The sequence below is a fragment of the Pongo pygmaeus genome, chromosome 11 (genome assembly GCF_028885625.2).
Source record: "Pongo pygmaeus isolate AG05252 chromosome 11, NHGRI_mPonPyg2-v2.0_pri, whole genome shotgun sequence".
In the NCBI taxonomy this organism is placed as follows: Eukaryota; Metazoa; Chordata; class Mammalia; order Primates; family Hominidae; genus Pongo; species Pongo pygmaeus.
The window spans coordinates 89,790,477-89,816,845 of NC_072384.2; the positions used below are offsets into that span (position 1 = coordinate 89,790,477).

General features: G+C 37.1%; 1 protein-coding gene and 1 pseudogene across 23 annotated transcripts in view; both read left to right on the forward strand.

Moving 5' to 3' along the window:
• PMS1 (PMS1 homolog 1, mismatch repair system component) overlaps window positions 1-26,369 on the forward strand; it is a 131,444-nt gene that overhangs the window by 30,358 nt on the left and 74,717 nt on the right. For all 23 annotated transcript variants that reach the window (XM_063647707.1, XM_063647715.1, XM_054479380.2 and 20 more), the window contains one exon: window positions 4,086-4,249. In XM_063647707.1, coding sequence (XP_063503777.1) covers window positions 4,086-4,249 — 164 coding nt within the window. The remainder of the gene's footprint in view (window positions 1-4,085; window positions 4,250-26,369) is intronic.
• Window positions 8,412-9,166, forward strand: LOC129032170 (glucosamine 6-phosphate N-acetyltransferase-like; annotated as a pseudogene).

A 26,369-nucleotide genomic window follows, 5' to 3' on the forward strand; every position in this document is an offset into this window, starting at 1 on the left:
TATAGGTAGTAGTTGAAGACATGGGAATGGAGGAAACATCTAGGGGAACAGAAAATGAAGTGAGGTCTCTGTGAATAGGATCTGGTATAGATTCTGGTGTGTGTGTATTTTCCATTTAGCAGTAGAGGCAGAATGCATACCTCTTCTGACTGCTAAATGCATGCATTTCTTGATCTCCATCAGCTTCTGCTCCAAAATTCGGCAGTGACCTTTTTACTTTCCTAAGCCAAAGAATAGTAGCACCAAAGTGTTACTAGTGAGAAATACCATGGTGTTCCAAGGAATTTAATCCTGCCTTTGGAAGTGATGTATGCAGTTAAGCCAAGGAAATGCTCTATATAAAAATAGAGGAAGACCCCCCCCCAAAAAAAATCGTTAGTAATGTTATATGCTGATGAGGCACCAGATCAAGAAAAAAGCAGGAAAACATCAAGTGTGAGCAAAATAGGAATATTGCACTTCCTTTAGTCTTTTTCCACAAAAATCTTTTCCCCCCAATCTTGTTTTATTTTTCTCTTATAGTAAATTTCCTTTCAAAAATTACAAGTACTATGTGTCTTCCATAAATAAATAAATAATTCAGACAAATACAAACTTTATTACTTTCTCTTATTTTCTTTCTTCAAGTATTCATTTAAGACTTTTTTGTTAAATGCCTACAGATTATTCATCGTTGTTTAAGGTGCTAGGGATATAATGGTAAACATGGTAGTCCTTTGCTCTCATACTCGTAGTCTAAGAGGCGAGGCAGACAAAAGTTTTTTCAAGTAGTGACATTTTCTAAAAAGAAAGAAAACATAGTTCCACTGTAGAAGCAGCAGCCTTGGATAGGGCATTTAGGGATGGATTTTCAAAAGATACGATACTCTGGGCCAGGTGCTGTGGCTGACACCTGTAATCCCAGCACTTTGGGAGGCTGAGGTGGGCGGATCACGAGGTCAGGAGATCGAGACCATCCTGGCTAACGTGGTGAAACCCCGTCTCTACTAAAAAAATACAAAAAATTAGCCAGGCGGGCTGGCGGGTGCCTGTAGTCCCAGCTACTCAGGAGTCTGAAGCAGGAGAATGACGTGAACCTGGGAGGCGGAGCTTGCAGTGAGCCAAGATTGCGCCACTGCACTCCAGCCTGGGCGACCAAGAGAGACTCCATCTCAAAAAAAAAAAAAAAAAAAAAAAAAAGATATACTCAAGCTGAGATCTGAAAGAGTTAGCTGTGGAAAGGTTGACGGAAGAACATGTACAAAGGGTCTGAGGTGGAAACAATTCTGATGTGCTGTAGGAACAGAAGGAAGGACATCGGTAGGAGAGAAGTAGGAGAGAAGAAGGTTGTGTAGGACAGTGTAAGCTTTATACCTCTTAATTCCCACCCCTTTTCTCCAGTTAACTGGTGTTACTGATATGGTTTGGCTCTGTGTCCCCATCCAAATCTCATCTCGAATTGTCATCTCCATGTGTTGAGGGAGGGACCTGTAATCCCTCTGTGTTTAGAGAAGGTGGTGATTGGCTCATGAGGGCGGTTTCTCCTATGCTGTTCTCATGATAGTGAGTTCTCATGAGATCCAATGGTTTTTATAAGTGTTTGACAGTTCCTCCTTCATACGCTCACACTCTCTCATGCCTCATGCCGCCTTGTGAAGGTGCCTGCTTCCCCTTCCGCCATGAATGTAAATTTCCTGAGGCCTCCCAGCCATGTGGAACTGTGAGTCAATTAAACCTCCTTTGTTTACAGATTACCTATTCCAGGGTAATATCTTTATAGCAGTGTGAGAAGGAACGGACTAATACAGTTACTGATAATAGTTTATAACATTGAGTTACAAGCTGTTGTTAGGCCTTCTCAGACTTACATAATATCTCTTCATGAATCTTTAAGTTATGTTGCAAAGCCCACCCACATTAGCATCTTCTGTTTACAGTCAAACTTTTAAGATGCTTTGCACACCACATTTATTTTCTCATCTTGTTGTCATAAAATGTCTTTTTTTTCCCCCTTAGAAACAGGGTCTTGTTCTGTCACCCGGGCTTGAGTGCAGTGTCACAGTCATAGCTTACTGCAGCCTTGAACTCCTGGGCTCAAGGAATCCTCTCACAGCCTCCCAAGTAGCTAGGACTATAGGCATACACTACCGTGCCAGGCTAATTTTTAATTTTTAATTTTTAAAGATGGGGTCTCACTGTGTTGCCCAGTCTGATCTCTACTTGCTGGGCTCAAGCCATCCTACTGCCTAAGGCTCCCAAGTAGTTGGGATTATAGGTGCAACCCACCACACCTGGTGAAATCTCTATTTTCATATTATAGTCATTTGGTTAGAGTTTATCTTCCATTATTTTCATCAAATACATTTGGGTGATATACTTCTGGATCTTTGCAAGTCCAAAAATGTCTTCATTTTGCCCTATACCTATCTTAACTGGGTGTCAGTTTCTTAATTTCTTCTTAATAGTTAGTAAATTGTTTGTCTTCTAGTGTTATAGGTGAGAAATTTGATGTTAGTCTTTTCTTGTAAGAAACTTTTTCTTTCTGTATGACAGTTTGTAAAATTCTTTTCTTGTCCTCAAAATTTAGGATTTCCAGTAGAATGTACTTTCTTTTTTCTTCCTAAAATATTCCTCCTTATAATGAAGTAAGCTCTTGAAATCTGCACTTAAGCCTTTAACTCGAAAATTTTCTTCTAGTATTTATTTAATTATATCTCCATTTGTTTCTTTTTCTCCTTTTGGAACTTTAAAACTACTAGTAATTTCTTTTTCTCCTCTTGGAACTTTAAAACTACGTAAAATTTTACACTACGGTTTCAAAGTCTTATATATTCCTTATGATTGCCATTTTCTTTGTGTTTTTGCTCTATGTTATAAGCAGTAGGACAAAAATTGACCTATTGCAGCAACTTTAGCCTTTTTGACTGATTCACGGTAATAAATATATTTTACATAGCAACCCAGTTCACACACAGCTAATCAAAACAAAATGTCATGACATAATATTTATCCTAACTATAGGTGATGTACTCTATTTTTCTAGTTTATTCTATCTTTTTATTCTATTTTATTTCAAAAAAAGATGGTAGTTTTTAAATACTAAATCAGGGGTTCTCAACCAAGGCAACTTTGTTTCCCAGGGAATATTTGGCAGTATCTGGAGATATTTGATTGTCACAACTAGGGAGGATGCTACTGGCATCTAGTGGGTAAGAGGCCAGAGATGCTGCTAAACATTCTACAATGCACAGAACAGTCCCCCACAACAAATTACCTGGCCAAATGTCAATGCTGCGAAGGTTGAGAAGCACTACACTATAAATTTATTTCATTACTCCTCAGTGTAATGATTCTCTACTCTGACTATACATTCATAAGAATCACATGGGGAGATTGATTTCATAAATCTGAGATTAACTGGTGACTAGTATTTAAATGTTTCATTCTTCAGTGTTTTAAAAATATGTACCTGTCGTATATGGCTATGACAAACATTCAGTCCTAATTTTATGTGGTAGTGGTGTTTTTTTGAGTAAAAGCTAGTAGTTAATCTGATAGTTCAGCAGTATAATTTTTGCACCTTTATTCAGTTTTCCAGTTAAACTATAAGTTAAAAAAATTCTTTTGTTAGGTTATCCTGTGTTTTTGAATGTTGTTGAAAATGAGGTAAATTTAACTAGGTTACTAGATATTTCAGGTAAGAATTTCCAGTGACATAAGGTTATTATATAAACTGTGTAATATTATATCTCCAATAAATTATATTTTAAAGTCCAGAATAAGCACCATTCCCAGGTAGTTTGAGCACCAGCAGATTTCTTATGATACTGCATTCTTGTAAGCCCATGTTTCTACGTAGTGATAGAAGTAAGATTATACTTCTTTAGACCACATAGACGAGGTAATACTTCGTAGGTCAGTCTTGTTACAAATAGAAGAGTCTAGCATGGAATCAGAGTAGTTTGCAAAGTTGAGCCTTTGGGTTTCTAGAATTGGAGGAGGAGACCTTCAGTTATAGAAGGGGTTAATTACAAATTATATACGGATTTGAAGATCTGTGACGTTCCTTCCAAATCTAAATATGCTTTTCTCTTGTCTGCCAACAGGTACAACTGTAACTGCTTTAAGATTATTTAGGAATCTACCTGTAAGAAAGCAGTTTTACTCAACTGCAAAAAAATGTAAAGATGAAATAAAAAAGATCCAAGATCTCCTCATGAGCTATGGTATCCTTAAACCTGACTTAAGGATTGTTTTCGTACATAACAAGGTAAGCATTATTTTATTTTTATAAGTTTCTGGGTATATGACATAATAAACAAACAATGTATACTTTCTAAATCAGTTAGATATGGGCTATGACTAAATGTTTGTGTGCCCTCACAAAATTTATTTGTTGAAACCTAATCACCATGTGATGTTGTTAGGGCATGGGGCCTTTGAGGAGTGAAATTCATGCCCTTAAAATAAAGGAGACCTCAGGGGGCTGCCTTCCTTCTTCCACCATGTGAGGAGGCCACTACATAGTCAGAGGCACCATCTGTGAACCAGAAAGTGGGACCTCACTAGACACCAAGTCATCTGGTACCTTGATCTTGGACTTCTCAGCCTCCAAAATTGTGAAAAATAAATTTATGTTGTTTATAAGCTACCTAGTTTATGGTATTTTGCTAGAGCAGCCCAAAGACAACATATAAAGAGTCTTTTTTTCAAAATGTTAGTCCACATTTGTCTAGTTTTATCTTTATTTCATAAAGAGTGTCTTTAATTTGTTGCCTAATATCTATATGATCTGATTGAACTTTTCATTTCTTAATCTCTGAAATCAGGGATTCCCCCAGCAGACGTTTTTCATCTAAGAAATGGCTTGAGCGCTTCCTTTTATCGGGTGCTGTGATAGATTCTGAAAATATGAAAATGAGTAAGACTGGTTCTTTTCCTTTAAAGACTTCACAATTTAGTGACATTTTTCACCCTCTACACTGTTTATTCTTTGGAAGAATGTGTGTGTCAGGAGGATACAGGTGTAATTTTGTTACATGGATATGTTGTGTAGTGGCGAAGTCAGAGCTTTTAGTATATCCATCACCAGAATAACATACCCTTTTACCTTTTAAATAATTTGTCATCATCCACCCTCCTCCCTCTCTACCTTTGTGAGTCTCCATTGTCTATCATTCCACACTCTGTCCATACATGTGGTTTAGCTTCTACTTATAAGTGAAAACATGCATTATTTGTCTTTTTCTGAGTTTCACTTAAGATAATGACTTCCATTTCCATCCTTGTTGCTGCAAAAGACGTGATTTCATTCTTTTTTATGGTTGAATAGTATTCCACTGTGTATACATACACATTTTCTTTATCCATTTATACGTTGATGGCACTTAAGTTGATTCCGTATCTTTACTATTGTGAATAATGCTGTGATAAACATGAGCACAGGTGTCCTTCTGGTATAATGATTTCCTTTGGGTAGATACCCAGTAGGGAGATTACTTGGTCAAATGGTAGTTCTATTTTTAATTCTTTTAGAACTAAAAATACTCTTTTCCATAGAGGTTATACTAATTTACATTCCCATCAGCAGTGAGTAAATGTTCCCTTTTCTCTGCATCCTCACCAACATCTGTTATTTTTCATCTTTTTAATCATAGCCATTCTAAGGCAAGATGATATCTCATTGTGGTTTAATTTGCGTTTTTCTAGTGATTAGTAATGTTGAGCATTTTTTCATATGCTTGCTGGCCATTTGTCTTCTTTTGAGGAATGTCAATTCATGTCCTTTGCCCACTTTTTAATGGGATTATTTGTTTTTGTTTTTGTTTTTTGAGGTTCTTATACCTTCTGGATGTTATCTCTGTTGGATGCATAGTTTGCAAATATTTTCTCCTATTCTGCAGGCTGTCTGTTCACTCTGTTGATTATTTCTTTTGCTGTGCAGAAGCTTTTGAGTTTAAGGAAAACTCCAGCTCCTTTCTTTCCATTTTTCTAAGCGCCGATAAGAGAAGGTAGTCATCTTGTTACTTGGTGAATCTTAAAGGAAAGAAAGGTTTATATATTTTCTAATTATTCCGTTTATCTAATGAAATTTCACATGGGTATCCTGCAGGAAAGCAAACTACACAGCAATGTGGAAACCTGATGGGGAATAGGGAATTAACATCTATTGAGGGCCTACACAATGCCAGGACCTGTGCTAGGTGTATTAGTTTTCTGTAATCCTCACAGCAACAACCAAGTGATGTAGGGATTATATCAGTTTTGCAGTTGTTCTCTGAATGGAATTCAGATAGGTTTAATACTTTGCTCATTGTTGTGCAACTAGTAAATTGAGATGGGATTTGAAACTTAACATGCCTTCAGAGTGCTTTGCACTCTACCGTGTTCTCTTCCCTTTTTTTCTTTCCTTTTTTAATTGAGAGGGTCTCGTTCTCTCACCCAGGCTGGAGTGCAGTGGCACAATCACAGATCACTGCAGCCTTAGGCTCAAGCAATCCCTTCCACCTCAGCCTCCTGAGTAGCTGGGGCTACACATGTGTACCACCATGCCTGGCTCATTTTTATTTTTTTTTGTAGAGATATGGGGGGTCTCCCTATGTTGCCTGGGCTGGTCTCAAACTTCTGAGCTTTCAAGGAATACACCCTCCTCAAGCAATACACACTCCCAAAGTGCTGGGATTACAGGTGTGTGAGCTACTATGCCTGGCCGTTTTTCCTATTTTAATACTACTTTACATTTATATAGTTTTTTCCCGTGTTTCAGAACAGTTACAATAACTTTGTGAGATAGAAAGCATTATCTCTGTTTATATGGGGGAACTTAAAGCTCGAGGCAACTAATGGAATTGTTTTATATTTTACAGTAATAGTGCTGAGGTCAGAACCCTTTTTGGTCCAGTTTTCTTATTGTCAGGAAGATTCTTTATTAAAGCCATGGTAGAATGTTTTTGATCAATCTTTGATCATTTAAAATAAAGAAAATAAGAATAGCAACCTGTTCTCGTTGGCATAGAGCTCAACCAAATGATACCTTGAGATCCTTTCCAGTGCCACCGTGCTATGATTCCTTAGGATGTTGATGGATGGAGGCTCATCCTATTAATAAAAATAACCCTATGACCTCTGGATCCAGAGGATATTTAGTAATAAAAAGTTTGTCCCTAAATTAATAAAAGACCAACATCAGAAGGAACATAATAATTAGGAAGGAAAAACAGATGAAAAAGGTAAAATATAAAGATAAATAGGAATTATATATTTGTAAAAGAAAAGTGGGTTGGGCGCAGTGGCTCACACCTGTAATCCCAGCACCTTGGGAGGCCGAGGTGAGTGGATCACGAGGTCAGGAGATCGAGACTATCCTGGCTAATACGGTGAAACCCCGTCTCTACTAAAAATACAAAAATGAGCCAGGCATGGTGGCATGAGCCTGTAGTCCCAGCTACTCAGGAGGCTGAGGCAGGAGAATCGCTTAAACCCGGGAAGCAGGGAGGTTGCAGTGAGCCGAGATTGCGCCACTGCACTCCAGCCCTGGGCTACAGAGGGAGACTCCATCTCAAAACAAAACAAAAAAAAAAAAAAGAGAAAAGAAAAGTGAGTAGAAGAGAAATCTTTTGAGTTAGAAAATATAATAAGTGAAGGATGGGTCCGGTGGCTCACACCTGTAATCCCAGCACCTTGGGAGGCCGAGGCGGATGGATTACTTGAGGTCAGGAGTTGGAGACCAGCCTGGCCAACATGGTGAAACCCCATCTCTACTAAAAGTACAAAAATTAGACGGGTGTGGTGGCAGATGCCTATAATCCCAGCTACTCGTGAGGCTAAGACAGGAGAATTGCTTGAACCTAAGAGGCAGAGGTTGCAGTGAGCTGAGATCGCGGCACTGCACTCCAGCCTGGGCGACAGAGTGAGACTCTGTCTCCAAAACATAAATAAATAAATAAATAAATAAATAATAGGTAAAAACAAGATTATTACTTCAGTGATAAAAATGAATATATTAGAAATATTTGAAATGACATTAGAGTTCTTATTTCAAGTCAAATATGTATCTTCTAAGTTTTTTTGAGAGGTTTATATCATTTTCCCAACCAATGTAAGATTATCAATGTAGGTATTTTCTTTAGAAATTGGAAAGCAGGGGCCCCCGCCACTCGCTCTCCGGGCGGGGCGGGTGGCGCCTCGGGCCTCCACCTCCGCCTGCTTGCGCGTGGTCCTGCGTGAGAGGGCAGAGGCAGGGTGGAGGCATTGGCACGGGACATGTGGGCCACGGTTGCCGACTGTGGCGCGGGCAGTGGAGGAGGAGGTGGGGCTGGCGCTGAAGTCGGATCCCGGATCCGGATCCGTTGCTGTGCACCCTGGTCGGGAAGAGTGCGATTCGCCTGGGTAGGAGCACCGACTGCGGGGCCTTTACCGACCTTACTAGAAAGATGAAACCTGATGAAACACTTAATGTTTGACCCAAGTCTACTCAAAGAAGTGGACTGGAGTCAGAATACAGCTACATTTTCTCCAGCCATTTCCCCAGCACATCCTGGAGAAGGCTTGGTTTTGAGGCCTCTGTACTGCTGACTTAAATAGAGGGTTTTTTTTAAGGTATTGGGTCTGCTGACCGAGACTGGAGTTGTCAACCCTGAACAGTTTATGAAATCTTTTGAGCATATGAAGAAATCTGGGGATTGTGTTACAGTTGTAGAAGATGTGACTCTAGGACAGATTGTCGCTACAGCAACTATGATAATAGAACATAAATTCATCCATTCCTGTGCTAAGAGAGGAAGATTAGAAGATGTTGTCGTTGGTGATGAATGCAGAGGAAAGCAGCTTGGCTAATTGTTATTATCAACCCTTACTTTGCTAAGCAAGAAACTGAACTGTTACAAGATTACCCTTGAATGTCTACCACAAAATGTTGGTTTCTATAAAAAGTTTGGATATACTGTATCTCAAGAAAACTACATGTGTCTGTTTCTAGAGTAAAAATCTTATAATAAAATTGTCAAAGGAGCTAATGCTACAAGGCTCCACTCTTCCTAGAGTTAAAATATTTTGTTGCTGCAGCAGAGTGACCTCTGTAAATACTGGACTGAAAAAACATTGTGATACTACAAGTATAATGACATCTACAAGATTACTTTGGGCTGGTGGGAAATGCTGTGAATTTAGATTACAAATGAATATTATAAAGGTGATTTTTTTCATGTCTTTTTTTCTTTATTTTATTTTACATAATTCATGTCTTGATCTCTAAAACTAGGCAGTCACCTTTAAGACTTTGGATCTTTAAAAACAAATACCCTGTTACTCCTAAAATTTGACTGAAAAAACTCACAGATTTGGGTTTTTTTGTTTTTTTTTTGTTTTGTTTTGTTTTGTTTTGCTTTCTGCTTATATTTTATTTTTATTTTTTAAATTCATTTTTATTATTATACTTTAAGTTCCAGGGTACATGTGCACAATGTGCAGGTTTGTTACATATGTATACATGTGCCATGTTGGTGTGCTGCACCCATTAACTTGTCATTTACATTAGGAATATCTCCTAATGCTATCCCTCCCCCTTCCCCCCACCCCCCCCCGACAGGCCCCGGAGTGTGAAGTTTCCCACCCTGTGTCCAAGTGTTCTCGTTGTTCGATTAAGGGGATGATTTTTAACCAAAGGAATATATTTTAAACTTGAATCTTTTCTTGCATGGTATTTTTCCAAAAGTTTGGCTTCATTTCTTGGTAGTTAATAGTATGGGTAATAAGGAGTTATATGTCTGCTATCTGTGTTGCTCATTTTAAAAAAGTATATATTGAATAAGGCTGTTTTTTATCACAGGCATAAAATTAAATTTTTTTGTTTCAAAGAAACATCTCAGTACACTTAGGGGTGTATCGTTTCCCACATATTAAGTCAGGCTGGATAAATTAGTTATTATAACTAAACATAGTGTAGTCCAACATTCGTTGATCCCAATACAGGCAAATAACCTGGTCAGCCTTTTAAAGAAGTAGAAGAAATGAAAATTATTTGACAAGATTAAAAGTAAAACAATTTAAATGTTTTACTAAAAGTTTATATAGGTCTATGTAGATAAAAAGTACCACTTGTCTTATCTGTGAATTATAACTGTTCATTTGTTAAAAACACCTAAGAGCAATTATAGTGGGACATCTAAGGTACTTTTTAAACAGTGAATTAGCAAACCTCAGCATATGTGTTTCTACCTTGATTTTTTTCTTTTCATGGGTATCTGAAGCCTCTCTTCTGAGTAACAGGTTTTTCAAAAATGGAGTATCACAAAATTGAGTGAAATACAGTACTGAATCAATACTTAAAAATATATTGTACCGGATTTGTCAAATTCATAAAATGTTGATGGAAGCTTTACTTTTTAGTGTGATTATAATGGCACTATTCTGGTCATTATCCTGTTTTTATTTTATTTATTTTAATTATTTTTTAAAATTGAAGAATTAAATACTTTAATGGTTCTAACTTTTTGCATTCCATGTTACATTAAACCTGTTCATATGATGAGTAGTTTTCTGTTAGGAAAAAAAAGAAATTGGAAAGCAGTATTTATAGTGTACTACATTTTATTATTTTTGGAGGACACTATATCAGAACTTATATTTAGCAAACACAAGTTCCTCTATAGCCTTCAGTAATTTCAGATGCAGTTCAAATCCTGGAGAGTATGTTGAGATGATTATACTGTGAAAGTAACATAAAGTTATTAAAAGTCTTTTTGTAAAATTAAGTATTAGCCATTATACAGAGAAATCATGGACTGAATTAGAACAAGCTATTTATGTTCAAGCTTTTTTCTCATAGTAGATTTTTTTATTTTTATATTTCTTAATAGTGCTGTTGCACCTTTAAAATGTTAAAATATATTGTTAAACCTCCCAAAATAGCAATGATGTGTTACTATAAATCTCTTTGAACATTGAGTCCTACTTTGCTCTTAGCCTTTTTCTTTTAAGCATGCCTACTTTCATCATTCTTTATGTACTTTTTTGTAAAGAATTTGTCTGCTTAGAATTTAAACCTGACGATATTACCTTTATTTTTTTCACGTTAGAAACAATCATATTGCGCATAATACGAGAAGTGCTATTGCTATTTTGATAACTTGGATTAGATAGTGTTCCCTCTTTTTATGAAGGTTTAACCTGCCAAGACATTCTTTGAATACTGATAATGTTGATGTTCTTGCCAGTATGGTTATGTTAGAAAGAGGTATTTTTCTTCTTTCATCACCATGTTCCTTGAAAGCATAGTGAATAATGACACAGCCAAAGGGAAATAATTTACAAGTGGATTCAGTGAGTTTATTTAAAGTAGATATTATTTGGAGAACTGCTAGAGCCATTCCTTAGATGAGCACTACAGTTTTCAGCTTTAGTTGTAATAACTGAATCCCTGTGAGGTCCTACTGTAAATATTTTTATTTATAAAGTAGTTATTTTGCAGAATTAACAGTTTTTCTCAATATGATAGTATCTGAAACCACTTTAGTATTCTTAGCTATTTCATATGACAATGCGTAATTTCATAGACCACTAGTTCAGAACATAATGTGAAACGTATGATTTCAAATAAGGGCTACTCCTATATACATTATAATTGCTGATTTGTGTGCGTACTTGCTTTTCCAAAAATATTATTTGTGGTTTTAAGAATTGTTTTGATTGAATTTTGTTTTGATAATTAGAGGCCCACTGGTATTTGCAAAAGCTGAATTGGATGTCATTGATATAAGAAGATTTTAACTGTTACGAAAGAGAGACATGAATTAAAGAATGTTTTCCTTCCTATTCCCACTTCTATATCACATGAGCATTAAGGCTTATTGAGATGTTGGTTTTCAGTGTTGTTTTTGTTGTTGTTGTTTCTTTGTTTGTTTTGAGGTCTGTAAGAATGATGTCAGCTCCGAAGGGTTGAATATCTCTTAATTCAGTTAATCTGGGAAGATGCAGGTCCTTAACCAGGAACAGAGACCCAAAAAACTGGCCGTGGAGATCTGGTAGTGAGTGGTGGCTGAAGATTTGGTTTATAAGATGAAGATAAATAAGTGATGCCCTATAATATATATCCCCTGCAATCATGATATTCTCCATGGTCATTTTATCTTTCTCTACCTTTTACCTGATCATCTTGAATGTCCCAGGTTTGTTTCACCTGTGCTATGGGGAATCAAGGAAAAGTCTTTTGCCACATTTGGTCCAATGTTAAGGGTCAGCTCCCCTCCCCCAATCCCAGCCAGGAATGTGGAGTCAGTATAATCAGAGAGAGGTTCCAATTCAGGAGTGTGGCTCAAATGCCCCTTCCTTAGGAACAAATTATTCCAGTGCCAATCTGGAAAGTTTGGGTGTGTTTTGTTTTTGTTTCTTTTTTAATTAAAGAAGGCAGACATCTTTTCGGATATATTTCAAGATTAGCTTGGGGCTGATTATCAATATGGTTTGGTTTGGGGTCTTTTTTTTTCTACTTACAAATTAATGATGACTAAATTTATTAAATGGTTTTCACGTGTTCTTCTTTTGTTAAGAATTCTTTTACTTTTCACCTAAATTTTGTGAAATATAGAAAAGATGAAAGACATATAAGTCAAGTTTTAGTGTAGTTTTATGTTTGTAAGCACTATTAGGAGTCTCTGAAGTCTTCCATTATCCCTCAATAGGACATTATTCCTCAGCTGCTCTCATTGTGTTTTCCACGTATTTCTGTTATGTCATTTTGCTTCAGTGGCAGTGATTTGCATTCTTTCTTTCCTATTTGACAGCCTTTTATAGGAGGGAGGGTGCATCTAGTTCGTCTATATTCCCCTTAATACTGAGTGCATAGTGCAGGATGGAATATTAAATTAATTAGGTAGTGTTAAAGCCAAAATAGTAAGTGTATGAAACACTAGTTTTAAACACTCTGGCCTCTCTCAGACCTTATTCATAGTATTTATTAATAAAATTCATTCTTTTGAATTCCTTGGTGACCTCTTGTGTATTTAGGGAGTGTATTTTCACTTGTATTCATGTATACAATTCTAGTCCATTGCCCTTCCTGGAAGCTAAGTCACTGATACATCTTCTTTAGAACTAATAAAGAATACTATAAAGACTGCATGGATGGGGCAGTTGAGGGGAAACACTTGATGGACAGTCTCTAAGAGCTGTCAATTTAATGTATTTTGTTGCTATTAACAGTCAAATAGAACAACATAATTGTTCGTTTACTGATCCTCTAACCAAATACATTTTATGTACTTATTATTAACCCAAACACACATTTCTCTATTCCAACACTGTAGATTTCTCTTCCAAACAATAATGCCCAGAGAATCCTGTAAAATGTAGCTTTTTGAGTTAGGCCAATGAAAGTCAATAACATGATCTCTAAGGCCCTTTTTAACTCTAAAACTCTTTGATTTTTAAGGATGTTTACATATGTATATCTTGAGCACTTCATTTCTTTCTTAGAAAATTGGAATTTCACATTTCTCTTACTTAGAAGTTCTACTGAGTTCATATATGAAATCATAAAATAATAAAAGGTAGAAAGTTCTGCAATAAACATGGTTATGCAGATCTCTTTGACATACTGATTTTCAACCTAAATGCCCATCAAATGATGAATGGATAAAGAAAATATCATGTGTAAACATTGGATATACAACAGAATGCCATTTAGCCATAAAACAGACTGAAATCCTGTCGTTTGCAGCAATATGGATGATCTTGGAGGACATTATGTTAAGTGAAATGAGCCAGGCACAGAGAGACAAATACCACATGATCTCACTTACATGTGGAATCTAAGAAAGTTGATTTCCTAGAAATAGAGAGCAGAATAGTTGTTACCAGAAGCTGGGGAGGGGAGAGAGAAGGAGGAAAGCTGGACGGGTTGGTCCATGGGGATAAAGTTATGGTTAGGAAAAATAAGTTTTGTGTTTTTTTTTTTTGAGACGGAGTCTCGCTCTGTCACCCAGGCTGGAGTGCAGTGGTGTGATCTTGGCTCACTGCAAGCTCCACCTCCCGGGTTCACACCATTCTCCTGCCTCAGCCTCCCAAATAGCTGGGACTGCAGGCACCTACCACCACGCCCGGCTAATTTTTTGTATTTTTAGTAGAGACGGGGTTTCACCGTATTAGCCAGGATGGTCTCGATCTCCTGACCTCGTGATCCGCCCACCTTGGCCTCCCAAAGTGCTGGGATTACAGGCATGAGCCACCGCGCCCGGCCCAGGAAGAATAAGTTCTTATATTCTGTCACACCATAGGGACACCATAGCAAATAACAATGTATTGTGTATTTCAAGATATCTAGAAGAGCTTTTGAATGTTGTCATCACAAAGAAATGAGAAATGTTTGAAATGATAGGGTAATTGCCCCAATTCGATCATTGTACTATGTATACATGCATTAAAACATCACATTGTACCTCATAAATGTGTAATTATTGTGTGTCAGTTATAAATTTAAAATCAAAAATGTTTTAAACACTCAATTGCAGAGTTCACTGGTAAATACTTCACTGTAATAAAGCATTTCTCACAATGTATCTCTGAAGAAACATTCTCAGATTTAGCTTTTCAACCTGTGTATGTAAACTCTTCACAGTGTCACAATGGTAAAATTAAAATAGTTAAAAATCATGCTGTAGATGAAAAAACTAGCTTATAGGGTTTACTGGTAAACATTAAGTTCACTGTAATAAATAAGCTCACAACGCATCTCTGAAGAAACGTGCCCAAACTTAGCTTTTCGACCTTTGTATATAAACTCTGCCATAAGTCGCAATGGTCAAAACCATAGTTAAAAAGCATGTTCTAAACACTTGATTACAGAGTTCACTTGATTGGTAAACAGTTCGATTCACTGTGAGAAAGCAGCTCAAAATGTGTCTCTGAAAAAAAAAAAAAAGGACGTAGAAGGATCCTTAGATCTTTACATCTGAAAAGACCACTGAAAATTTTTTTTGTCCTGCCTCAAATCTTTTAGTAAATAGTGTTTTTAATGTTTTTAATCCTGTCCACCTCCCCTTTTATCTTTATGTGACCCCAAGAGTTTTAGTGGATTGCCCAATGACTTAAACATTGAATATAGTAGAGGATGAACTACAGTTCACATATCTTAATTTTTAATGCATCATTCATCCTCACTTACTGTAGCTTCCTCCCACCAACTATACTCAGAGTATTGAGTAGGTGCTTTGGAAGGGTTGAGTGATGGCTTGCACTCTGAAGGAGGTTACAATGTAAATGAGGAGATAAGATGTGAAAGTGTATAAACATAACATAAATATACCGTAGACCTTGTCATTGCCCAAAACCACACTCACTCCATAATTTCACTGTTAATGTGTTCCTTCTTTAATCACTACCTGATGCCTCTCCATCTTGTTCTCTTCAACAATCCTTAGACTCTGTTGGACCTGTGATCCATTGTTCCTACTGCTTTTTAACTGTTTCTTGTCCCCTGGTGTCCTTGGTTCTCTCCTTCCCCTGCTTAAATTTTGTGGTCCATCATTATCATCCTTCTCTTGGGCACTCTGTCAGGTTCTCTTGGTCCTTTCTCACTTAATTGTACTTGTTTGACTAACCAAATCCTGATTAAAGCCATCTGGTCATCATTTTGGTATCTGAGCCAGTATGTAGGGGAAGAAAACACACACCCATGCTGAATAGTGCCTCTGTAAATTCATGAGCACTAATCTTCATGCTGCCAGACAGTCATACTCCTGTTTTTCCAGTTAGCAAACCAGAAGCCTTAGGGTTATTCTTCGCTACTGATTCTCTCACACTCTAATCTGATTCCAGAGTAAATTCTGTAGGTCTACCTTTAAAATATATCTAGAATCTAACGACTTTTCACCGTGTCTGTGACTACCACTGTGGTCCAAGCCACCATTATCTATCACCTGGATTTTTGTAATAGTATCCTAATGGACTCTCCCTGCTTACTTCTTACCCTCTTCAGTGTATTTTCAGCTCAGTGATTCTGTAAAAATGTGAGTCAGATCATATAACTTGTGTTTAATTAGTTCCCATCTCATTCAGAGTAAAATCAAAGCCTTTATAAGCGGACTATGAATTCTCTATCGGGGTCAGTATATTTTTTTCTGTATAGAGTCAGATAGTAAATATGTTAGGGTTTTTAGGGCCGTATAGTTTCTCTTACAGTTATTCAGCTCTGTTGTTGTAGTGTGAATGTAGCCATAGACAATAATACTTTATTTACAAAAACAGGAAGGCCATGGGCTGTAGTTTGCTGACCTCTGTAGATCTGATGCCTCCATTAATCTTTATTTTCATTAATCTTTTTCCTTTTGCTCATTTTGCTTCAGTTGTTCCTGGAACCTGCAAGTCATGCTTCCAGCTCAGGACTGTCACATTTGTAGTTTCTTTGCCTAGAACATTTTCCCTCAAGTAACTGGTTCAATCCTCATCTTTTAGGTCTTCACTTAAACTTTCTCCGTGAGGCTTTCTTTAGCCTTCCTAAAATTGCAACCATTTTCCCTGTCCCCCCTCCCCCCACTTTCCTGCTTTATTTTTCTTGAACTTATCAGTATTTAATATGCTATATATTTTATTTATCTTGATTTATTCTCTCTCCTCCTCTAGAATATAATTTCCTTGAAGGGAAGGACTTTGGCTCTTTTTTCGCTGTTGTATCCCTAGTGCTTACAGTAGTGCCTCAAGTGGGTGCTCAAAAAACATGTCAAATGAATGAGGGCTGACAACAGGATCAAGGGCTGAGAACAGGAGCACTCCATTATGCTGGTGGCACCAGCCCAACTGGACTGTAAGCGTAGCCCTTAAAGCACCTGAGATCCAGAAGCAGGTGGTATCAGTGGAGATTAAAGGTAACAAGTGGACAGAGAGACAGCAAAACAGCAAGTATTAGCTCTCATACTCTAGACACTTCCCACTCCTATTGGTTGGGAGACTTCTAGAAAGTCACCAAAAAGAGAGGGGTGAGCCTGGCCACTTGGTAGGTGGGTGTTACTCATTCAGTGGAGTAGGAACAACTCTGAACGTGATTTCATCTAGGACCCCCACGTGGTTGGGTTATAGGAAAATTTTGTTCCAGCAGAATTTGGTTATGTGGATAAAATGGTCAAGATTATTCTAAGTAGAGAAATAGTTTAAACATAAAATACGTAGGCAGGAGAGCACATTTAGAGGCAGTGAAGAAGTTTCTTTAAATGAATTGGTATTTAATATGAGAGAATAGAGGACGATAAATCCAGCAATTTAAACTTTTTAAATGAGAAAATTGGAAGCCATTAAAAGTTTTTAAGTAGGGAATTGACATGATCAAGATGCTGCTATCTTTGAGAGTCAGTTTGGCAGTACTCTACAGGGAGGAGCTAGGGAGACCATAAACATTTAGGAAGCTGCTATAAATTGTAGGCTTTAAGGGCCTGAATTCAGACAAACACATTAGGTGTGAAAAGCACAAAGTGTCTATTTTCTTTTGTAGCTATTATGAGGAAGAATCAGTGGGACTAGCTGTGAGTAGAAAAGGACCAGAAAAGGTTTGAAGATAACTGATTTATTTAACTTATATGCCTAAGGAAATGATAATACTACATCCTTTTTTAACCCCTGAATGCACACATTTGAGTTTCTCCTATAATGTATTACCTTCATGAATTACACTGACATAATTTTGATTTTACTCTCAAAAGAAGCTTTTAGAAACAAAACTTTTAAGTGAAATTGTTACTGCACCAGTAGAGAGTTGTTAACTAGTCAATTCAGAAAGAAAAGCTAATTAACTCTAGGCTGGATAGTATTTATTTTTTTTAATTTTTAAATTTTTTTTTTTTTAAGACAGAATCTTGCTCTGTTGCCCAGGCTGGAGTGCAGTGGCATCATCTCAACTCACTGCAACCTCCGCCTCCCAGGTTCAAGCAATTTCTGGCTAATTTTAGTATTTTTAGTAGAGATGGGGTTTCACCGTGTTGGCAAGGCTGGTCTCCAACTCCGGACCGCAAATGATCCTCCCGCCTTGGCCTCCCAATGGATGTTATTTGTTACCCTTAAAACTTGTTGCTTGTTTTGAAAAAAGGCCCAGAAGTAGAATAAAGAACCATATTGTTGAGATATTTGCCTGAACAAAATAGGGTGTATGGGAAGGGAAATAACATTGAGTAGGTACCAGGGAGCTAGCTGATGGGAGTGTTATAAGCTCAACATCTGTGCGTTTGGTCTTAATATGAAGGAGAATAACTTAAAAATCATGTAGAGGATGGAGTTGTAATGCAGAAGAGATGATTGGGATGGCTTCATTTTGAATGGAAAACAGAATGTAATCTAGAAGGGTGTTCTATTAAAATAGAGAGTAAAGGCTGAAATCAAATACTACTATGTTGTTACAAAGCAATAGTAGCTTGATTTGTGAGTAACCTTTTCTGTATAGTGAAATATGTTAGAAATGAGCAGTTGCCTCAGGGTTCAAAGACTGAAGAACTTATCAGCAAGGCTGACCAGAAGGGTTTTCTTTTTTTTTAATTGAGATGGAGTCTCTGTTGCCCAGGCTGGAATGCAGCGGCACAATCTCGGCTCATTGCAACCTCCGCCTCCTGGGTTCAAGCGATTCTCCTGCCTCAGCCTCCCGGGTAGCTGGGACTACAGGCGCGTGCCACCATGCCCAGCTAACTTTTTTGTATTTTTAGTAGAGACAGGGTTTCACTGTATTAGCCAGGATGGTCTTGATCTCCTGACCGTGTGAGCCACCACACCTGGTCGCGTTTTCTTTAAACAGTATTAAGAAGTACAGATAATATAGAGGCAGAGAAGAGAACTTCAAATATTGTCGTATTTACCTAACTTCAGTGCTGTTTGAAAGGTAGGTAGTGAACTTTAGAAGGCCAGTTATTGAAATATTTGTTACTTAAATAGTAGTCTCCTGTTCCTAAATCATTTTATTATGTATTTTAAATAATAAAATACAAAAATGGATACTACTGTATTGAACAACTCCTGAATATTATTACTAGTGTCAAGACCAACCATCTCCCTCTGCCAACTTTGTTCTTGAAAACAGAATGTTACACATTTTAATGTGGTGAGCCAAGAGAGTTCTAAAAGGTATGATTTTAAAATTCATCTCCAATGTCTAAAAACACACATTAACTTCTTTTTCTTCTTCCTTTTCTGTGTGAAATTTGAGTAAACTTACTGTTGATTTGCTTCTCATAGAATAGTGTTGACCTTTTCTCCTAGTTGCAGTGACCTGTATTTAAGTTAAAGCTTGAGCTGGCTAGTATAAGAAACAAAATTTCTTTCCATTAGTTAGTTAAATATAGTTAATATAAGAAGTAAATTTATGGCCGGGTGCAGTGGCTCACGCCTGTATTCCCAGCACTTTGGGAGGCCGAGGCAGGTGGATCATGAGGTCAAGAGACCATCCTGGCCAACATGGTGAAACCCCGTCTCTACTAAAAATACAAAAATTAACTGGGCATGGTGGCACACGCCTGTAGTCCTAGCTACTCGGGAGGCTGAGGCAGGAGAATTGCTTGAACCTGGGAGGCAGAGATTGCAGTGAGCTGAGATCACGCCATTGCACTCCAGCCTGGCGACAGAGTGAGACTCTGTCTCAAAAAAAAAAGTAAATTCATTTTCATTTGGGTAATTAAATATTTCATATATACCAACTGATACTTTTTCATTAGGCTTTGCTTATAAACTTTAAATGTTATAATGATATGATTATTTTTAAAAACCTGAACCCCCACTACTTCCCTGCTGGAAGAAACCATACCTGTAGCAGCACTATGTGGGAGACTTGTCTTGATGGATGAGAATAATTCCTAATTAATCTTTTTTTCCTTTATTTGTTATAGAAAGTGCTTTAGATCTTCAAGATTTTTACTTTTGAGAAAAAAATTATAGAACTTTCAGAGACCACCACAATCTTCCTTTCATCCTTAGGAAGAACTTACTTAACTACATATCAATAAAATAGACTCTGGAGCATAGTTTCAAGTTCTGACCTTACATATTGCCACTAACTGGCTTACATTACGTGTCGAGGCTTCAATTTCTGTCTCTTTAAAATGGAATAATAGTACCTACCTTACAGAGTAAGGTTTTTAAATGAGAGAAAGCATTCACAGCACAGTGCCTGCTCCGTAAGTACTCAGTAGAGGTTAATTGCTATTGTTATTGATGTGAATATTATTAAAATCTGATTAGATTCAAAAAGGATTATTAGAGGAAGTGGCCTTAAGACTGGTTCTTCGGAAAGACTATGTGGACAGAGGTATTCAAAGCAGGGAGAACAGCATGTGCAATGTCAGGGAGTCATCAGAGGTCAGAGAAAGCTTGTCTAAGAAATGAGATGAGGCTACAAAGCTTGCTTGGAGCCAGATTCTGAAGGACCTTGTATATCTTACATGGGAATGTGTACTACTTGTTGAAGTGACCAAAAGGGAACTAAATTGAGACATTTCAGTAGGAGACTAACAAAATAAGATAATTCTCATGGCAGTTGGAAGACGGACTAAATTATGTTTAATTGTTGTTAAGAATGTGGAAAATGATTCCGTTGTCTGGGAAGTTACACAAGGAATGGAGAAGAGGGTCTAGGCAAGAAAAATATTTCTGATGTAAATAAGATTTGATTACTTATTGGAAATAATCTTTCTTGTTTTTAAAGACTGCAAAGAAATGAGTCTCAACAATATCCCTTTGAAAGTTACGCAGAGATTAACTTTATACCTTTACATTTTTATTAATGTTTTATTCTATTTCATTTTATTTTTAGAAACAGGGTCTCATTCTGTTGCCCAGGCTTGAGTGCAGAGGCATGATCATAGCTCACTTCAGCCTCAAACTCCTGGGCTCAAGTGATCCTCGTACCTCAGCCTTCTGAGTAGCAAGGGACACAGGTGCATGCCACCATAACTGGCTAATTTTTTTATTTTTTGTAGAGACAAGGTCTCACTGTGTTGCCCAGGCTGGTCTTGAACTCCTGCCTCAGCCTCCCAAAGTGCTGGGATTACAGGCCTGAGCCAACATGCCCAGCTTATTATTTAATTTTTTAAAAGATCGTACCTTCACATGGTTGAAAACCCAAAAATGTATGAAAAGGTAAAATGAAAAAATTATTCTTATCTTTTTCTTTCATCTGCCTAGCTCCTATAAACCACCCCTTCTGTAGGTAAAATGTCTATTAATTTCTTTGCAACCTTCAGGAAAAATAATTATGCATGTTCTCTTTCAAGAAAAGAATATAAAATTAAATAAGAGTAAAAGTAAGAGATTTTAGAACTCATTTGTACTGCATAAATTTTACCAAGACAATCATTTTTGAAAGTTTGAGGCTGCTTAGCAATAATCAATTCATATTAATGTTTATTATGTCAGTAGAATGTGGTTTGTTCTTTTAACAATAGTATTGATACTGTGATGGAATAATCTATAATTTTATACTGAATTTAAAACATTCAGCAGTGTCTTAGTGGTAAGCTGCTATAGCTCATATTGTTCCTGTGTTGCCAATGTGGGGAAAAAAAAACCTTTTCGATATTGTGTTTGTGCCTCTGTACTTTTTGGAGTCAGAGTCAGTGCAAGTACATACGCAGGAGTAAATAATAATAGATATAGATCTAGTTATAGTAACCTGTAAGATCTTAGAAGTAAACTTCTGGTACTTAAGAAATTTGGCTGGGTATGGTGGCTCACACCTGTAATCCCAGCACTTTGGGAGCCCAAGGTGGGAGGATCGCTTGAGTCCAGGAGTTCAAGACCAGTCTAAGCAACATGGTGAAACCCTTTCTCTTTAAAACATACAAAAAAATTAGCTGGGCATGGTAGTGTGCACCTGTAGTCCCAGCTAATCGGGAGGCTGAGGCAGGAGAATCCTTGAGTCCAGGAGGCTGAGGCTGCTGTCAACTATGATCACACTACTGTACTCCAGCCTGGGTGACAGAATAAGACCCTGTCTCAAAAATAAAATAAAATAAAATAAAATTCATTGGTGCTGCTTCTTGTTTGGTGAAAAAAAAAAAAAATCCAAATATGGGTTTAGTACATCTATGCCTACAATTTGCAAGAATTTTGGTTGCAGTCTAGGCCAATAATGTATCCTCTTTATCTAGAAGGAGTTGACTTTGCTCAAGCAGTTTTAGCATTGTACTATTCACTTAACTATGCATCATCTGTGTGCAGCCTACATTTCTCTTTATCACACAAATTGCCTTTACAAACAATTGAGGTTTACTAATTAAATATTGAGTATTCTCATCTAACTTCATTTTCTTCAAGTAGCGTATGTCAGTGAGGTAGGAATTAGGGGCAAGATATATTTGGCTAACTTCAAACCTAAGATGGTGTGCATGTAATAATATATTTTTGAGGTGTTTTTGCACTGTCATCATACTGACTAGAGTCAGATTCTTAGTTGGCACATCCAGGTGCTCCAACTTTGTGTGACCTAGATAGAAAACATATGGAGGTTTGTGTGTATTTTTAGCACATGTTAAGCTTTCGGCCTAAGGGCAAGATTTACAAAAACCTTCAGGAAGTGAAAAGAAAATCTCTGTTTTTGAAAATAACATAGAATTGATGAAACGGTAGAGAAAGCAAACTGAATACTGTATTCTGGATTCCCAGTATTCCCAGTTTTTATTCATCACATTTTATAATTTAGTTTTTTAATGATGGGTCCTGTTTTGAAAATGAATCTTAGTTGCTCAATGAGAAGATTTCGCTTGTTGGCAGACCACTTTTATTTATTGCTAGCCCAAGTGTAACTAGTTCAGAAAATGCTCTTAAATTAGTCCCTCGATCTGATGCAATAAAAATTGCCTAGTGTGAAATAATGCTCCCAGACTCCTAGCATGTTTACTTTAAAGTAAAATCACATTGCATAGTTCTCATGTTTCATAGCTTTTTCTAGAACCCATTTCCTGAAGTGATCTTTTTACGGTTGTGTATACTAACTATTCAGCAGGTCAGGCAGTGAAATAGCATCCTTGCATTAATCAGCAGCTAAGATTTATATCTATAACTAAGGCATCTAATATAAACTAAAATAAACAAGATGATGTTTACATTAGTAACACCGCAGGCTTTTTAGCTATATTCAGTGCAGGAATTTTAAAACATTAGTTTTTTGAAATATTTCCTTGAATGCTTTATTTTAAAAATGTCAATATCAGAGAGTTAGCATTTCTTTAAAGAGGTACACTTTTTGTGAATAAGTTTGGTGTTGTTTTTTTCTCTTTTTAGGGAGGGGGTCTCTCTCTGTCACCCAAGCTGGAGTGCAGGGTGAGCCACTCCCACCTCAGCCTCCTGAGTAGCTGGGACTACAGGCATGTGCCACCATGCCCAGCTAATTTTTTAATTTTTTTTTTTATAGAAACAGGGTCACACTATGTTGCCCAGGCTGGTATTGAACTCCGGACCTCAAGTGATCCTCCCACCTTGGCCTTGTGAATAAGTTTTTATGGTTCAGCTATTCTTTGCCATAAGGAACTTCTGATGTGGAAAATATGAAGCAGGGGACATTTCATTTCCTATAATTGCAGATTATTCAGAACCTTATCTACTTCCTTTAATTTTGAACATTGTTCCTTAAATTATTAGCTGTTGGCTGGCCTAAAACTAGAGCCATAATAGCAGAAGCCAGTAGTTTGCCTTTCCAGAGTGCATGTGGACGCAAAGATTACAGTCTGGCAGTTCTTCAAAAAACATGGAGCTACCATGTGGCCCAGCAGTTCCACTCATAGGTCTATACCCAAGAGAAATGAAAACATAGTGCCAACACAAAAACATGAACATGCATGTTTATGGCAGCATCAGTTATAATAGCCAAAAAGAAACAACTCAAATGCTCATCAGCTCATAAAAGGATAATTCAACTGTGTTATCTACAATGGAATATTATTCAGCCATTTAAAAGGAATGAAGTACTGATATAAATAAACTTGAAAAGGTTAAGCTAAGTGAAAGAATCCAGTCAAAGACTGTATATTGTATGATTCCATTTATATGAAATATCCTAAGTGGGCAAATTTTATATAGAGAGAAGATAGATTAGTGATTGCAAAGGGATAGGAGTCACTGATGATGGATATAGGATTTCTTTTTGGACTGATAAAATTGTTCAAAGATTAAATCATGCTGTTGGTTGCACAGCTCTGTGAATAATCCCAAAACCATTGAATTATAAATTTAAAGTGGGTGAATTGTAGAGTATATGAATTATACCTTAAACTGTTATGTTAAGAGGAAAGAAAAGCAAAGATTGGTTTGGATTTCCTTAAGTCAAGTAGTAGACAAAAAGTGTAATTTTAACAGGTATGGTGGTGTGACAACTAGCAGCCTTCTCTCTAAAAACAGCTAGTTTTCAACTCTACTGGGGTTACTTTTCCCTAGGGAAAAAAAAATATGTTTATTTGCTCATTCCTTTAACAAGTAAGTATTTAGTGGGCCTTACTAGGTGTCTGGTACTGTTCTTGGTACCAGAGACTCAACACTCAACACTGAACAAGCTGAAGTCATCATCTTCCTGCCACCAATCCTGCTCTTCTGAGTTTCTTATCTTGTTGAGTGTTACTACCACCATTCCAGTTTCCCAGGTCAGAAATCTGGGAGGCATTCTTGATTCTTCTCTTTTTATTCCCTCTCCACATGGAGTCAGTCATCAAGCCCATTTCGTACCCTTTAGCCTGTCCCTGTTTTCTCTTTTCCTCCTACCAGAGTGCTGGTTCTGTTAACACAGCCCAGTAATTCTCAGCTGCAGTGTATTAATACTAGTAAAGTACCAAAGTTTGCAAATGGTTTATCTTAAAAAGCAAACGAAAAAAAACCTAAGGGAATAATCCTGTCAGCGTCAGTTTCACTGACTTGCATTCCACTGAACTTTTGCAAGAGGAAGAGAAAGCTGTAGCATGATAGCTAGTATATTAGGAATTAATTACACATAGTCCTCAGGTCACTTACCGGAATATTTTTTGAATGTGAACTTTCAGTTTTGCATGTCTTTTGTAAAAGTTGAGAGTCTCTGAGGTGGAGGAATACAATACAATCACTTTTTTTTTTTTTTTTTTTTGAGACAGAGTCTCTTTCTCTGTTGCCCACATTGGAGTGCAGTAGGACGATCTCAGCTCACTGCAACCTCCGTCTCCTGGGTTCAGGTGATTCTCATGCCTTAGCCTCCCGAGTAGCTGGGGTTATGGGTACCCGCCACCATGCCTGGATAATTTTTTTATTTTTAGTAGAGTTGGGGTTTCACCATGCTGGCCAGCTGGTCTTGGACTCCTGACCTCAAGTGATCCACCCACCTCGGCCTCCCAAAGTGCTGGGATTATAGGCACGAGCCACCACACCTGGCCTTATGATCACATTTTATAAAAATCATATTGCTATAGTTTCAGTTCTCACTAAATCACTCTTGCCAAAGATCTTTTTCTAATATCTATCTCTGATCATGGTATTTTCCCAATTAGATTTATCCAGTGACTCTACATTGCACGTAAGGGAAACTATAAACCCCTTTGCACGATGTGCTGGGTCATTCATGATTTAGCCCCTATCTGTCTAGTTTCATCTCTAGCAAGGCATTCTCTCTATATGTTGATGATTTGGCATGTACTATCCTATTTGTCAAGAAGGCACTTCTTGTGATTTGTCTTAGAGACAAACTCCTGTCAAGTCTGATTGTACTTGCGGCTTCTCTGTGCAACTGACTAGGTTTCTTCTACGATGCTCCCACTGTGCTATGTAATAGTAGTTTTTATAATGTATTATAATTATTTTAAGATTCTGATTTCTTTTTATATTTTTAGCTCCTTTAGAGCTGGGACTTTGTCCTTTTATCTTTATAGTCCCAGATTTTAGTATGGAATCTGGAACAAAATTGATGCTCAATATGTATTTATTGAACAAACTCAAAATTAGTTACTTTAAAATTTTTAATTTAACCAAAGTATTTTATGTTATAATATGAGATGAAATTAAGGGATTAAAATATGCTTATGGTGACTCTACATCCCATTTCCTGGAGCAATTCCAAATTTAGTCTACTTCATTGGCCTTGAAATATAATTAACAAAATATACCATAATTTTGTTTAGAAATGCAATATACACATTGAACCTATACCTTAAATTTAAAATTATATACAATTTATTTTTATACTTTGATTTCATATACTTGTTAAAAGAAAAACTTTAGATAAACTATATTTAACAGTGTTTATTTGAGCAAATAACAGTTTACAAATCAGGCAGCCCCCAGAACCAGAGTAATTTCAGAGCAAGTCCAGGGCTGCTGCATGTTCAGATGTTATTTCTGGACAAAAAAAAATGAAAGTGATGGACAGAAAATGAAAGTGAGGTGCAGAAACAGCTGGATTGGTTATAACTTAGTGTTTGCCT